General features: G+C 27.3%; 3 protein-coding genes across 4 annotated transcripts in view; 2 read left to right on the forward strand and 1 right to left on the reverse strand.

Moving 5' to 3' along the window:
* The first annotated feature begins 2181 nt into the window (after positions 1-2181).
* On the forward strand, positions 2182-4077 carry LOC105852209 (uncharacterized). The gene is made up of 5 exons (XM_012716366.3): positions 2182-2275; positions 2513-2546; positions 2701-2825; positions 3766-3796; positions 3929-4077. Exons 1-5 carry the CDS (start codon positions 2216-2218, stop codon positions 4075-4077), a joined length of 399 nt encoding a protein of 132 aa, XP_012571820.1. The 5' UTR covers positions 2182-2215.
* Positions 4078-4364: 287 nt separating this feature from the next.
* On the reverse strand, positions 4365-10527 carry LOC101511447 (purple acid phosphatase 15-like). Of its 2 annotated transcripts, none has more exons than XM_004502161.4 (8): positions 10029-10526; positions 8642-8833; positions 7618-7951; positions 6692-6909; positions 6063-6253; positions 5297-5581; positions 5074-5193; positions 4365-4640 (listed from the first exon to the last, which is right to left on the reverse strand). In XM_004502161.4, the coding sequence occupies exons 1-8, from the start codon at positions 10282-10284 to the stop codon at positions 4620-4622; spliced, it is 1617 nt and encodes a 538-aa protein (XP_004502218.1). In that variant the 5' UTR covers positions 10285-10526; the 3' UTR covers positions 4365-4619. The 2 variants fall into 2 exon arrangements, with proteins under 2 accessions (XP_004502218.1, XP_012571804.1); XM_012716350.3 differs by lacking the exon at positions 4365-4640 and adding an exon at positions 4864-4996 and having other exon boundaries at positions 10029-10527.
* A 4881-nt stretch (positions 10528-15408) lies between these two features.
* LOC101511774 (protein transport protein SEC23 G) overlaps positions 15409-16167 on the forward strand; it is a 3468-nt gene continuing 2709 nt past the window's right edge. Inside the window, exon 1 of the mRNA XM_073369212.1 lies at positions 15409-16159. Within this exon, the coding sequence (XP_073225313.1) occupies positions 15617-16159 (543 nt within the window). The 5' untranslated portion in view covers positions 15409-15616. The remainder of the gene's footprint in view (positions 16160-16167) is intronic.

Consider the following 16167-nt stretch of genomic DNA (forward strand, 5'->3'; position numbering starts at 1 on the left):
TTATTTATTAATATTATTTATTATTATTATTATTATTTAATAATATTATTTCCTATTTTAAAGTCTATTAATTAGGTAATCACTCACTAGTCATTCCATATTCGGTAGTCGTTTCATATTCGGTAGTGATTCCATATTCGGTAGTCGTTCAATTAGTCAATCACTTAGTAGTCGTTTCATATTTGTTTGAGAAGTAATAATAGGTGTATTTGTTTAAGTAAAAAATTTATTCTTTGAAACCAAAAATCGTTTTTACGATTTAAATAGTGTTTATTTAAGATTTTTTTAAAAATCATTTTGTTATAAAAATTATTTTTTGTTTAATATATATAAAATATAATATTTTAATGTGAATAAGAATTTTAAATAGGATTTCAGGTCAAACCAGACTTTTAAAAATGTCAGACTAGGAAAAAAAACTATTGATAGACTGTAGGCCAGGTCAAACTAGACTTTAAAAAATGTCAGACCAGGAAAAAAAAAACTATTGATAGACTGTAGGCCAGACTTAGGCCTAAAAAATTAATCATAAATCAGATTTAAATCTTTCAAAGTCTAGTATGACTTATTCTCACCCCTATCGTTAAAAAGTCGGTGTAAAATAGTTTTATATTGACAAAACATATTAATCTCATATTCTTTTATTATAATAAAAGTGACTTACATTATTTATCTTGATATTTGGATTGATGTAAATTTTCTTAAATAATTAAATGACTTAAATGCACTTTTAGTATCTTATTTGTTCAAAATTATTTTTTAGTGCTCTATTTTTAAAATTGGATTTTTGGTTTCTTATTTTACAACTTGAGGGATTTTTGTAAGTCCTCTTCATTTGTTATGATATTACATGTTCAATTATGAACACTTATGTTATGCAATTTATGTCATTAATTAATATTTATTTTTTTATTTGACAAAGTTTAACGGTTTTCTTTGATAGTAACAAGATAAGCACAAATATTTATAAAGAAAAAGATATAATATTTAACATAATTCTATTTGATCTAATTCAGTTGTATCACATTGCTATCATGTCATTAATGAACATATTACATCATAAAAAATGAAGGGACCAATCAAATCCCAAAAGTTGTAAAATAAAGGACCAAAAATCCGATTTTAGAAATAAGAGACTAAAAGTTAATTTTGAAAAAAATAAAAAGACTAAATGTGCATTTTAACCTAATTTAATTTATACAAAGTAAAATTGTTTTGGTTATAGTATTTAATGCTATATTTGTTGAATATAATATCAAATGATATAGAGAAACAAATGATATATTTTCTAATAAATATATGTATTTACCATTTATAAATATTATATCAACAAATTAAAATTTACTCAATATTTAATAATTTATTTAAATATTGTTTTTTGTTTAATTGAAAATATTATAAATATAATTTATGTACGTAATTAAAATATGGAATGTAATTAGACATAGCAACGGGGACGGCATTGACGCAAATTTTGTAAGAGAAAATCCGTTCCCACCCCTATTTTTTATTTGAGGCAAAATTTAAATTTTTATTTCCGCTTGCGACGCGAATAGGGTTTTATCGCGGCACTCGCACTCATTCATATATATAAAATAATAAATTTAAAAGTTATATTTATTATAATTAGTATAATAAAATAATTATTATATTATTATAAAATATAAAAATTATATTTTCTATAAAAAGAATATTATAATGTTCAATATTTAAAAAATATTAAATATGTATATGTATATAAAATTTAAAAATGACAATATTATTACTAGCGGAGAGAGTTTTGATGTGTGGTGGATATCAAAACTCCAAAACTCATCCCTATCCCAAGTATTAATTTTAGAAAAAATTATATCTATACTCACACGTAATTAAAGTGGATTTTCCATTTGCAAATCAAAGTCGATTCGAGTAAATACCATGAGTACATATTTGTTTTCATCCCAGCACTGTAAATGTAATAATAATGAGAAGAAAGAAAATAAATCACTATCTAAGAACAGTAAATGTATATAATGACAATTTAATATTGTCTTTTTTTTATATGGTGATTTAATTAAAAAAGTTGAATTTAATTATACTTGGTCGACTAAATAAAAAGGGTCAATAAATGCATTGTGCTATAATTTGCATATTTATAACTCCTTGATCTTATCTACTGTAGAGTAATCAGAGTTTGTAAAAAGAACAAAACAAAAACTAGGGTAATCAGAGTACTATGGCTAAATTTGTTTGCACATTTCTTCTCATGCTTCCCATGGCCTTTGTGATCCAAAATGTGATTCTCTCTCCCCAAATTCTTTAATATTTACATATTTTTGTGTCGTCGACTTTTGTTAAACGATAATATATTTCGTGCTTGAAACGAAATACACAACTTATTATCACTCCAATATTACATATATACGTGATTCTACCCATCATTGACGTGCACACATCGCATATGCGTCATATGTTGTTTTCACTTTAAATTCACATACTTACATCTATTTTTCCTCTTGAAATTAAATTTCAGCAGGCCCGTGTGGAAGGATATATAACTCCAGGAGGTATAATTGCTCTTTGCTATTTTGTTTTGAAACAACAAAGCTCCAACTTATATTTTGTGACATTTTTCTTTTAATGATTAGACCAAAAATGAAGTGGACCAAATTAATTTAATTTACCGATATTGTCCATAACTCAAATTTTGATTTTGTTTAGATTGTGCATCTACATGTGACAAGCGTTGTTCAGCGGCTGCATACAAAACGGAATGTTTGAACTACTGTAACACGTGTTGTCAAAAGTGTTTGTGTCCGTTTAATGAACAAATATTTTCATATAAGGTTTGTTTATTTATATATGACATTATTTACTATTAAATATTAATTATTTATAGGCTAAATAGCATACAATTTTTTAATTTAATTTTAGTTAATATTTTAGTTATTTTTTTTCTTTTTGATTTGGTCATTTATTTTAATTTTAAGTGATAATTTGATATTTTATGTTTTAAAATGTCAACAATGTTATTTTTTTTTTAATAAAAATTCATCAAAATTTTCAAACAAAATCCATAAAATTAATTATCATCTATATAATTCATCAAAATGTTATCTTTATTTTAATTTTAAGTGACAATTTGATATTTTATGTTTTAAAATGTCAACAATATTATTTTTTTTTACAAAATTTCATCAAAATTTTCAAACAAACCCCATAAAATTCATTATCATCTTCAATATAATACAAATTTTATCAAATGCATAACTCAAATATTCAAATAAACTCACATTTTCATCTCCAACAACATCAAATTTATCAAATAAAAATATGAGTTTATTTAAAGATTTAAGTTATGAATTTGATGAAATTTACATTATATTGAAGATGATAATTAATTTTATATGTTTTGTTTGAAAATTTTGATAAATTTTTTTATTTTTTGTAAAGAAAAAAGAATAACATTGTTGATATTATAAAAGATCAAATTATTACTTAAATTTAAAATAAAAGACCAAATCAGAAGGAAAAAAAAAAAGACTAAACCGTTAACTGAAATTAAATTAAGAGACCGCATGTGCTATTTAATCTTATTTATATTAATGAATATATTAATTCCACATTAAATTTATTTTAAATTATAAAAATCATGTGTCCAATACATTTTGAGTGTTTCTATAATTCTTCTTTTCTAAAAAAAGTATTTCTATAATTATTCGTTTTCTCTTTGAATTTTGACACTTACATGCATCTATTTTTCCACCTTAAATTTAAATTTAACAGACTAGTGGCGAAGATTTATTAACTCCCGGAGGTAATAGCTCTCTCTCTCTCTCTCTAGCTAATATTTTCTCACTTATTTTTTAGTAATTATACAAAAAGAAAGTGAAGCAAATTAATTTAATTTATTGATGTTGTCCATAACCAAAATTTTGGTTTTACTCAGAATGTGCATCTACATGTGAAAAACGTTGTGGACCGGTTGCATATAAACAGAATTGTCTATCGTATTGTAACATGTGTTGTGGAAAATGCTTGTGTCCCTTCAGTAATGAGCCTTTGAACACAAGGGAGGATATGTCCATGCTACCATAATGAGAAAATAGGAGCTAGAGGAATACCAATTTGACATGTGCCATTGTTTCTCATGCATAATATTGATGTATTTCTTTCCTACAATTGAATAATATTTTTTTTTTAAGGTATAATTATTTATGTTGTTCATATCTTAAGTTTGACTCATTTATTCGAATGAATATAATAAATTGATTGCAGTCACAAACAATATTGTCACCGCAATCAATAAATGTCGATTGTTAAATAGAGATCAAGTGATTTATTTTACAGCTGATAACTTTTAAAATCTGACTTACAATTTATGATACAGCTTAAAATCATAAATATCTGATCTTCAATTAATTTAGTTTATGTGTGAGAGAGAGAGAGTATTATGATTTCAAGAGATTGTTACAAATTAATTTTACAAGGATGAATGAATACAATGTTTATGCTGGGAACAAATTGCATACGGTACACCTCCCATTGGCAACACAAGGTGACATACTGACATGATGCCAAATAATAAATCCCGAGCTCCACTTCTAGAAATGATTTCACATTCTTAGTGTTTCTCAAAGTTAAATTTTTTTAGCTCTATCCTACAAAAATGGAAAACCAAAACAAAATCATCCGTGTGTAAATTTACATTTTACAGATATAACAAACTTGGTTGGATTGAGTTATTCGAGTTCATCCATCAGCATAAGCATTTGTGAGACTGTTTGGAGGAGTTTACGAAAACAACTTATGACATGTTTATAAACTATTTTTAGCGTTTTTCCATAGGTTCTCAACGATAGCTTATGAAAACAGCTTACACGATTTATATGAAAACAAATTAACTTTATTTTATCATTTGTCGTAGTTTATACATAAGCACTTATATGATAAATGCTTATATTATAAGAGATGTAAAATAATTGCTTGAAGTTTTCACTTCTTGGATTATTTATCCCTAAGAAAGAAGAAACAATGGTCAATATAATGCACAAAGTAACATGTACATAAAATCCATATTCATGTTTTATGTACCTCTGTCTTGACTGGTGGACACTTATCAGGCTGTCTAACAATGTAAATCGCATCGCCAGCGATATCGTACATATCTTGATTGCGGTGCCAACTCCATAAGGCATGAGTTTCATTCTTCACCTGCATATAACTCTACTACTTAGTGTGTAGTCCTACTCAAATGATGTTTCAATTTCAAGTGCCACTAATATGCATGTGTAGAGACTAGAGAAGAATAGATTACCTCTAGAATCCCATGTCCAAAGCTACTTTCTCTAAAAGCACTATAATCAGGCTGTTGGTCCCAACAGAATTTACCGGCTGCTGGCCCAGACGTAAAATTAAAGGCACAAAAACCACCCATAAAGTCATCTGGTGTAGTTGATGGTTCTGGACAGTTTCCTGGTTCATCGGCATGAGTAATTGCCATCTTTTCCCGGTTACCGCCGTCACCAACTGTGATATAAACAGGACCGCAGGGATCCAACGTGTAGTTATATACTCGGTTTGATCTCTCATAGGCATGAACCTGTTCAATGTTGTCATGAGAATTTTGCATTTTGAGAATAATATATTTCAATGATAGTAGTCAATCGACCTGCCTTTCTCTTTTTATGATGAGAAAAGAGTCTAAGAATCCTTATAAATACGAATTTGAATTAGAATTTCCATCGACTCGTACAATGTACAATTGATTATCAACAAATAATCATGCGATCATATTCTTATATGTAGACTATAAACCCTATGCTTGAAGCATAGTGAAAGATACTGCAGACGCTTTGCAGTTGCTGACGTTAACACAATTGGCTGAACTCCGTGATCAAATATCATGTGTTCTCTATTGTGTTTTTCGTATGTTTTTTTTTTTTTTTAACTAGGGTTGATGTTCTAACACAATCACAAATATCCTTTCCTTTCAACTCTATTTTTTTCTTCCCTAGATAGTAGATATCATAAGGTTCACAGAGGAGACAATATGGATAACTAATAATGAAAAACATGCTTACATGTCCATTGAAGACAATGTCAACACCATATGTATATAGTAAGTCTTCCATCTCCACTCTCATACACTCTGCCTCTCTATAATGTGACTTGTAGGTGCTGTACCAAGGTGGATGCCACGTAGCTACTAACCATGGAGTTACTTCCCTGTCAACAGAAGCCAAGTCTCTCTCCAACCATTTGTACTGGTCCCCTGCAATAAAAGAGAGGATGACACTGGAAGTAAATCAACAAGGAAGAATCTTTATCACCTTTGCTAGAACAGCAACACTGGTTCAAAAGAAAACAGATGCAAAAAATTCAAACAACAAACACACGTTATTTGATCATAGGATTTGGCCGATAGTGTCTACATCTCGACTGTAGAGCGGTTGCAGTTCCTTTCTATTAATTTCAAGCTTAGGATTCACGGTATACAAGTTGTATTTAAATACTATAGTCTATATTACAATATTACCACCGCACTGTCCTCACTTCACTCGAACGACATGCCCACTTATAAGTGACTATGATGAGTCATACCCAACAACCCTCAATATCATGCATTAGAAATAAACGGCAACACTTTAGCCATGTTAGCAACATGAGGACTATATGTTTCGTAGAAGAAAATGATGAAGCAAGATTTAACCTGACTTGTTGTACGATATGTAGGCACCGAGCATTATAAAATGTATTCCTCCAGCATTGAAAGAATAATAGAAAGTGGACGATGATCCACTCTCTTCTGATGGAAATGCAAATCGAGAACTATATGCAACAAATGTCTTGTTCTCAGCTTGTGCTTCTATCTCATGATTCCCTTCTACAACCATTATTGGAACACTAGAAATCAGAGTTTCCATGTACCTGAATCAGTAATCAACATTGATTGCATAAGCTGAGTATGAACCAAGAAATCTCAAGTCAAAATAAAGACAATAGCAAGACTAGCATCATCTGCCTAAACCAATTTTAACAGAAAGCTTCATAGTGAAGTTAGTGAAGCTGATTTATTGTTAGAAATTAGAGAATAGATCCTTCTTGTTACTTTTGAGCACATAAGAATAACTCATTGGAATCTAGCTGAATATCATTGTGATGCCTAAAGTACCATCCAAGGATACAATTAATATATTGGTCAGTGGCATAACAAATATAGTTAGAAAGAGGGATTCATAATCTCCATTTGGCTAGTAGTCTATAAACTGATGCATTGGATAAATACAGAGAAAATCAGTGGCCATAAATCAAAGAAGTTAAAGATAAAGTGAAAATTTTAGGACTCTTTTACTTGTGTTTTGTGATTTCGTTTTCATCGATAAAAATAGACATTAAAGAAGACATTATGAAATATTTTGAAAATGCATTATAAAAATAGATTTAATATTTTTAAAAATTCTGAAAAAACAAAATAAAAACATTGTTTTCGGTGTTTCCAAAATACATCATCTCTAGTTAGCTTTGATCTTCTCTATGTCACAATTACAAAGGAAAATCAATATCCAAATATCATTCCACTTACCCACATACAAGTTAAAAATTGAAAATGCTGTTAGAAAGTAATAGGGCCCTTACCTTCCCCAATAATCCCAACGCGGCTGGTACGTTTCATGGATGGGAGTATTAGAAAATGAGCAAGAGTAGCAATCTGAACTAGTACCATTAGTAAGATACATGTTAGCATAACTAGCATCTCCAACCAATAGAATAAGATCAGGATGATTGATGGCCATATGATCGACGGTTGATGTTGTATTGTATGTAAGACCTAAGTCCCCAACCACTGCTATTCTACTAGGGTAGCTCTTGGGGCCTGAAACTGGCATAGTCCTGAAATAATGAATATCACTCATTGCTGATAAAGAAGGATCTCCACATTGATATTGATATAGAGTGTTGGCTCTCAATCCTGCAGCAAAGAGAATAGAACTCTAAATTAGTTTTTTCACAATAACCACGCATATGCCAGGAATATACAAACATGACTAGGCAATGGATTATTGACTCTAAAACATGGTTGTTCCTTTTCAATCTTTTCTCCTTTATCTTAAAATTTGGGTTCGGTCTAACTTATAATCAATTTTAGGGCCATATTATCATCTAATGTGAAACTCTCAACAACCTTCAGGCCGAGAATTGAGCATCTCAAGCGTGATCCAAATGGTCCGATAATGGGTGGTCCAATAGATCTAGGATATACACTAACAGACTAATACTATCTTATTGATTTGGACTTAGCCCTAGCTTAACTCAACAAAACCAACTTGTAAAGCAAAGAAAATCCACCACCTATAACATATAAAGCACTAACTATACACCAAACACGCAATGACACTAACACGTAGACACTAGTAACAACTTCAAAAAATGGAAGTGATTGAATGTAACCATGTGCATCAATGTTATATGAGTGTTGAACAATGACACCTGTTATACACTCAGACACACCTTCCATTTGAAATGTTTGTGCTATATAGCCTTTAAGTACTAATTTGGCCATATCACAAGTACGATGAACACTTCCCTTTCAAGACATGAGTCAAAAAAAGGTGGTGCATGTGAGACAAAAGGATGCTTATACTAAGTTCAAGTACTATACCTGTGAGACGAACATGATGTATAATTCCAGAAGTGTAGTTCTGAAGTCCTTCAAAAGGGTATAACTGACTGTACACAAGGGAATAACCAACAGCTTGGCGATTGATTGACCTTCCGAACCTTCCATATTTAACAATGCTAGCTACTTTTTCAGGATCTAATGGTTCTATATTCTCTCCAATTTGGAACTCTCCTGCAAATATAATAATCCAACAATGTTTTTATGTTAAATAAACAGGCACTCCTTATATGGAGAAAAAAACAAACTTCATAGTCACTTGAATTGACATGAAATTAAGGCATGCACAAATATGGCATTAAGACAACAACAAAAATCAACTTACTTGGAAATTGGAATAATGAAACTAGTGGGGTTAGTTCAAAAGAAAATCTTTCTTTAACCTCAAAACGTATAATTATAACCAACTTAATGCATGAATTCAGAATAACAAGTTATACCAATTGTGGAATGAAGAAAAAGTTATTAGTACCTAGAGAGTGACTTTACTTCCTCTAACAACACGGAGTAAATTATTACATTAGGTGCAACTGAAAGCGACATCAATTGCATTTGAAAATAATAAACAACCAAGTCATTTGTAGTTCTATACTCTTCCAAACTCAACTATAAACAAATTCAACTTAATCATATTTAATGTTAAGATTCTGGAAATAGTTTCATAAATCTTAAATTTAATTTTTTTCGGTACAAAATTTTTTCTTTTAATTCTTTAAAAACCAGCTAGACTTATTTTAATTAGTGTACAATTATTATTATTTATGTCATAATGTCAACAACCAAGTTATTACTACTACTATTTACTAGGAGTACTTCACGTGAACAAATGATCCGAAAAACAAAAAGATAGATTCATTCATTTCTGACCTCTTATTTCCTGCCTTTACCTTTTTCACCTAGCTGTGGAACAATATTAGGTTCTAATATTATGTTTTGATAAGTGTTTAATAAAATTAACTATTTAATTAATTTATAATAAAAAAATGATGTAAAATAATATTTTAAATTAAAAATAAATTTTATTAGTAAATTAAAATTTATTTTAACTAATTTAAATTTTATAAATCTAATATATTATTATTGATTTTAAATTAAAATAAATATATCAATTATTTACTTTATAGTATTATTATTTTAAATATAAATTATTTATAAATAATAAATAATTTAAAACTATAATAAATAAGTTATTAATTATTTTAAAATAATAATTATTAAAATTATAAACAATGTGAATTAATTTATAAAAAATACTACATACTAATAAATCACTGTTACCAACAAATCTTATAGATTATAAACTATAAACTTGGCTGTGAAAAAACCCAGAAAGTAATGAAGAAAATATTAAGTAGAAAAAGGGAGGTACCTGTAATCCAAGAAACCCAAACAGAGTCATGAGAGGTAGAGAGAGAGAGAGAAATCTGTTCAGGTTGAAAACCTTGAACAGTTCTTTGAACAAGAGGATCTGTGTCTGGTATATCCACTGCGTGTCCACGGAAGCTTTTGTCAAGTGGAACCGTTACAGGCTTGAAGGGTCCATCTATTGTCCTTGGAATTCCAACTCCCCCATCAACAACCATTATTGAACTTATAAACAACAATGTAACCCAAATTGAACCCATTTTTTAAATAACTTACTAGCTCTGACCTTAAACTTTAGTCTATTAATATGTAGTAGTCACTACTCATATAGACATAAGAAGCTAGTCAAATAATTTTGTGGCGGATTGACTAAATAATTAATTAATTGGGTCACACTAACAAATGTTTTAATTTTATAATATTTATTATTATATTATTTAACAAGTGGGTTAACTTTTCCTTTTTTTTTTCCTGATTATTTATTTTCAAATCTTTGAAGTTCATACGAAGGCAAGACTTGTGTTGTGTTGTTTGGAGCAATTAATATATAGTTGCTTGCTTTGCTTCTAACCACCGTCAACATATGTTATATTACTTCCTTTTCTTCAAAACTAAATTGGAGTAAGCGTCAACGTTTTCTCAACTCTTTACGTTGAAGTTTAGATAAAGAATGTTGGATATGCTTTCAGACTGCTTTATTTTTATTCAAATTTATTTGCTTTATTTACATTTAATATATTGTTTTTATTTTATTACCTTTATTAGCTAATAGCGTAATCAATATTATTTCTAATATAAAGTAAAAGATACTAAATTAAAAATTATATATATATATATATATATATATATATAATATTAATTAGATACTACTTTGGTATTGAATATAAATAAATGAGTTAAAGAAATTTTATGTATTTACTTCTAATTTTATTAAATTTTATTGATTAATTTTTATTTATATTTGAGATCAAAAGAAATATAGTAAAATATAATTCTTTTTAAGTTACTCATTTAATGTTTTCAATGAATTTAGATTTGTTGCAGTCACATTTACACATTCTCGTCAAATCAGTTGACTTAGATTTTAATTATTTTTCAATTTAAAATTTGAACTTTAAAATTTAATTCATTAAGATTGGTTGACAATAACTATTTATGAGTATGTAATTTATAATGTTTTTGATAAATTAATTCAAATAACTTACAAGTTTATAGTTTATCATTTTTCTTTCAAATTTTTTTATTATTGTAATTAAAAATCATTTATTACTCTTTTGAATGTCATTTTATATTTTCAAACTAATTGAATTACTAATTTTATAAAAAAAAATCAATTAACCTATTAGCTATAAATTATAAACTACTACATTCATCTCTTATTATAAATACTAAATATTTTTTTCGGTCTTATTAATAAAAATTGACAGAATATAATGTGTTTATTTTATATGTTCCTGTTTATAACATAACTTATATATTTAGATATGTAAACTAACTTTCATATTCTACAATAAATTAATAATATTAATAAGAAGTAGTATATTTAGAAAAATATAACAACTAATAATATTAATAAGAAGCATGTTTTAAAAAATATAATAAATACATACAATAATTTGAAATAGTTTTTATATTTAAGAACAATATTTTCCTCATAGAGTGCTTATTACATCAATAAATTTTCCCAAACATGCAGCAGATCTAGGTCCCTTTTCTATAACATGCCTCTTTGAATTTGTGTGAGTGTTCGTTCCTTGTTTCCTTGTTCACAGACTGGTCGTACTTTGTATTTCTTTTTGTATCAAGTTGTTGTAAGATGAAATGCATAGATGATCTAAAATGAGGTGGATTTGAAACAAATTAAGTGCTGAATCTAGTATTTCGTAGTGAGATATATAAAGTATTTAACAAAGTTTTTTTTCTGTGTGTAAGACATTGTTAGCATAAAACTCAGGTTAATTCGTTCATTGGTAATGATATTATGCATAATTCTTAGCAAACTAATTAGTTGATTTGATTTTAATAATAAAATGAATTTTATTTATTAAAAAATCCTTACTAATTATAGTTAATGGAAAATTTTGATAGTTAATATCCAATAAATAAATATATTTTAATAAATAAATAAAAAACAATTAATGTTATATTAATATTATAAAATGTAAAATAATTTTGACAGAAAAAATTGTAAATGAGACCTGAGACAGAGGGAATAATTATGTTTGAAATTCAGTATTTTGTTAAATATGTAATTGAAAATATTGATCAAATTGAATATTTTTAACTGCTTTTCTATGAATCGTGATTCGGTCATTCTAACTCAACAAAGGAAAAAGATGATAACTGTCGTCAATTTTCTTATTTTTTGCGATTATAGATTTACTAAAAAGTGCATTTAAGAAACTAAAATATACGTTTTGCATTAAAAAATATTTTTCAATTTTCAATAGTTGAAAATACAAATTTTAATACGTTTCTAATTAATTGTTTTTATTTAATTGTTTCTTAACAAATGTCCGTGAGATACTAATAGTTGTTAGTATTTGTTTAACTACCATTAGGGATGTTCATGTGTACTGATAAATCCGTGAACACGATCACCCAAATAATTCAATTTGTATTTTGAGTCAATTTATTTAAGTTCAGGTATAACTCAAACCAACCTATTGAAATCTAATTATGTTTGGTTCGGATAGCGGGTATAACATTTTAAACCCACGAACATGCAAAACCAACTCATTGACATGATATATATATATTTTTATTTATGTATTTACTATTGATTAATGTATAGTTAAAATTTAGTTGTTGGACTGTGTTTGAGAATTTGTTGTTAATTTAATTGATTTAAATGTTTTGTTGTGTTTATTGATATATTTTAAGTATTAAATGATATGTTGTAATATAATTTTATTATTTTTCAAATATTCAAGTATTTAATTTAATTATATTTTTTAAAATAATTTTATTTTATTTATTAATGGCAAATCCGATTCATTTATAATCGAATTTATTTTGTTTGAATTTAATAGAAAAATAATTGATTGAAAGTCGAAATAAAATTGATTGATTGGAGCATTAGAATTTGTTTAACTCATTCATAAAGCTGTGCCACTAGCTAACTGGGTCCTATATGAAATAGTTGTTATTTAACAAAAACGTAAAAATAATATACCTTTAAACAATCTCGAATTGGATCGTTATAATCCAATTTATTAAACGTGGATTCGAACTCAAAACTGGATTGTTTTGAGCTATTTTGGATGGAAAAATTATCATAATAAAATGAGCAAACACACTACCCAAATCTAAAATTGATCACAAATCTAAATGATCTTCCCAATACCATGTAACAAAGAGAAAACTACTACTTCGGTGTTATGATTGTCATGGTAGTCCTCTCTTTTCTTTATTTGTTTATTGAATTGAGGTGTATATGTAAAACAGTTCAAGTTTTTAACTTTACCCCAGAGGTGATTATGTAAATGTATATTTGATATGAGTAATATTTAAATTTAGAAATAATATTAATGAGTTGGATTAATTTAAAACATATGTTTCGTAAGGGCCACTTAATAATAAATATCTACACTCAACTAATCAAATAGATATATAAGATTATACCATCATAGAAACACATATGGTATAACTTCTAAACATATAACTAACAAAAAAATTTAATTTTCTTATGAAAATTCAAATCGATAAATTCATATTTTTAAATAGAATTAAATAAGCTTTTAGTCCTTGTAAATATATAATACTTTGTTTTTAGTTTTTAATATTTTTTCTTCAAACAATAATTTTTCAAATATTGTCTATCAACAATTTTAATTTCTATTTTAAAACTAACTCATGTGTATTATTTGAATTTTTGGATGATTATTAGCAGACATATTTAGAATATTATAAAAATATTTTTTATAAAATATTAGATTTTTTTAACAAAAATATGAATTTGTAAGTTCTAAAAGGTTAAAAAAATCTATTTAATTCACCATTTGTTAAATTTTTTAACTTTTGTCATATATTTTTTTTAATGTTATAAATATAAATGTAAAAAATTATTTAAAAATTCAAATGATACACATTAATTCATGTAAAAACATAGAGCGAAATTGTTGATTTGAAAATATTCGAGAGATTATTGTTTGAAGATGATTTTTAAAGAACTAAAAATGAAATATAATATATTTATATGAACAAAAAAATTTATTTAACCAGTTTAAATAATCCCATTGTAATATTGGAATCTAATTGAAATGACAAAATGGATTGTCCCCTTATCCGCCAAAAACATGGAAGGGTGAGGGGTTGGTCCATCAGAGTCTAAATAAAAAACAATTTTTTTTTCATCTTAAGTCTTAACTCATGACTACTTCCCAATTCACAAAATATTAGAGGATTTTGTTAAGATATTATATTTTCATAATTTTAGTTTCATGTTTTTAATAGATTGTGAATTGATATGGTGGAGATATTAAGGGTTTGTTTGATTCACATCATAAAAACTCTATTTTAGTATTTTAAAATTAAAAAAGTTGTTCGAATTATTTATTTTTTAAAATTATTTTGTAAAACTATTTTTAATATTATACTTTTTAAAACTAAAAAAGTAAAATAAATAAATGATGTTTTCCTTTTCATTTTTCTTAACTCTCTAGTCAAAATATGTTTTAAAAATTGAAGTTGTCAAATAATTTTTTTTAAATTTATTTTTAAAAATAGTTTTATAAAATTTATTTATAAAATAATTTTAAAAAACTAAAAAGTAAAACACAATCAAACTATTTCTAATCAAAATAGTTTTTTTAATTTATTTATAAAATTTATTACATATTCAATATTTTTAGATGATGAATTATAAATATTTAAATGATAATTTTTATATTTTTGTTTGACTCATTAATTTTTTTTTTTGATTTATTTGAAAAGTTTAATTGTTATGCACTTTTGTAAAAAGTTTTTAGTCCATCACAATAATTCATATAAATAACTTTAGAAGTGATTATACTAAAAATCAAACATCTTTCATTAATTAATACTTGTGATTGACTAACATATTAAATATTGCCTACTTGACCGGATATATGAATTAAACCCTTCTTTAAATGGATTTTAATTTTATTTATACTTTTATATAATTTTTATGAAATTATTTATTAATAATTTTTTTTAAAAAAGTTGACGGCTGACCCACTAACCCGCTTGTCCCGTCTTATAAAGAGATGAAGTAAATTTTTTAACCGTATTAGTCGATCCATCTATTTAGACGGTTTAATGATGTGGCGGGTTTTGCTATTTTTAAAATCTATTTATCGCGAGAGAAAGAGATTATCTAAGTTAAAATTTATGATATTTACTTATATTGATCGTAATCTTGATTTTCACAATTATATGAATTAATTAATTTTTTGTTAAAAAAAATGAAGCCAGTTGAGTTGAGTCGAGGGTTTCCTCTTCAGCGAGTCACTTGTTGCGAAGGAAAAGAATATACCGTAGCAGCATCATCAACGATGAAACTCGGTGTCTGAAAGTAAACCCCTAACCCACTGAGTCCACTCACTGTAATCGATCACCAGTGAACCTATAATGGATTTCATCGAGCTAGAAGCAGTAGAAGGCCTCCGTTGGTCATGGAATTCATGGCCATCATCAAAATCAGAACTCATAATCCCACTAACCATCATGTGCACACCCTTAACCCAACAAGGCACAGACCTACCTCTTCTCCCTTACGATCCCCTCTCATGCACTCGATGCGGCGCCGTTTTGAACCCATACGCTCGTCTCGATTATCAATCACGTATCTGGCACTGTCCCTTTTGTTCTCAACGAAACCCTTTCCCTCGTTCTATTGCTGATACTAATCTACCTGCGGAACTCTTTCCTACTTATACAACTGTTGAGTACAATTCGCCTTCGCTGTTTCATCCTCCGGCTTTTGTTTTTGTTATTGATGTTTCTTCTTCTGAAGATGATCTTCGTCCCCTTAAGAATGAGATTCTGCTTCTTCTTCATCATTTGCCTGATAATGCTCTTGTTGCTTTGATTACTTTTGATTCCATGGTTTCTCTTCATGATCTTCACTTTTCTCACTGTTCTAGGCTTGTTGTTTTGCACGGTGACCGTCAACTTTCTTC

Source organism: Cicer arietinum, chromosome 5 (assembly GCF_000331145.2).
Source record: "Cicer arietinum cultivar CDC Frontier isolate Library 1 chromosome 5, Cicar.CDCFrontier_v2.0, whole genome shotgun sequence".
Lineage (NCBI taxonomy): Eukaryota > Viridiplantae > Streptophyta > Magnoliopsida > Fabales > Fabaceae > Cicer > Cicer arietinum.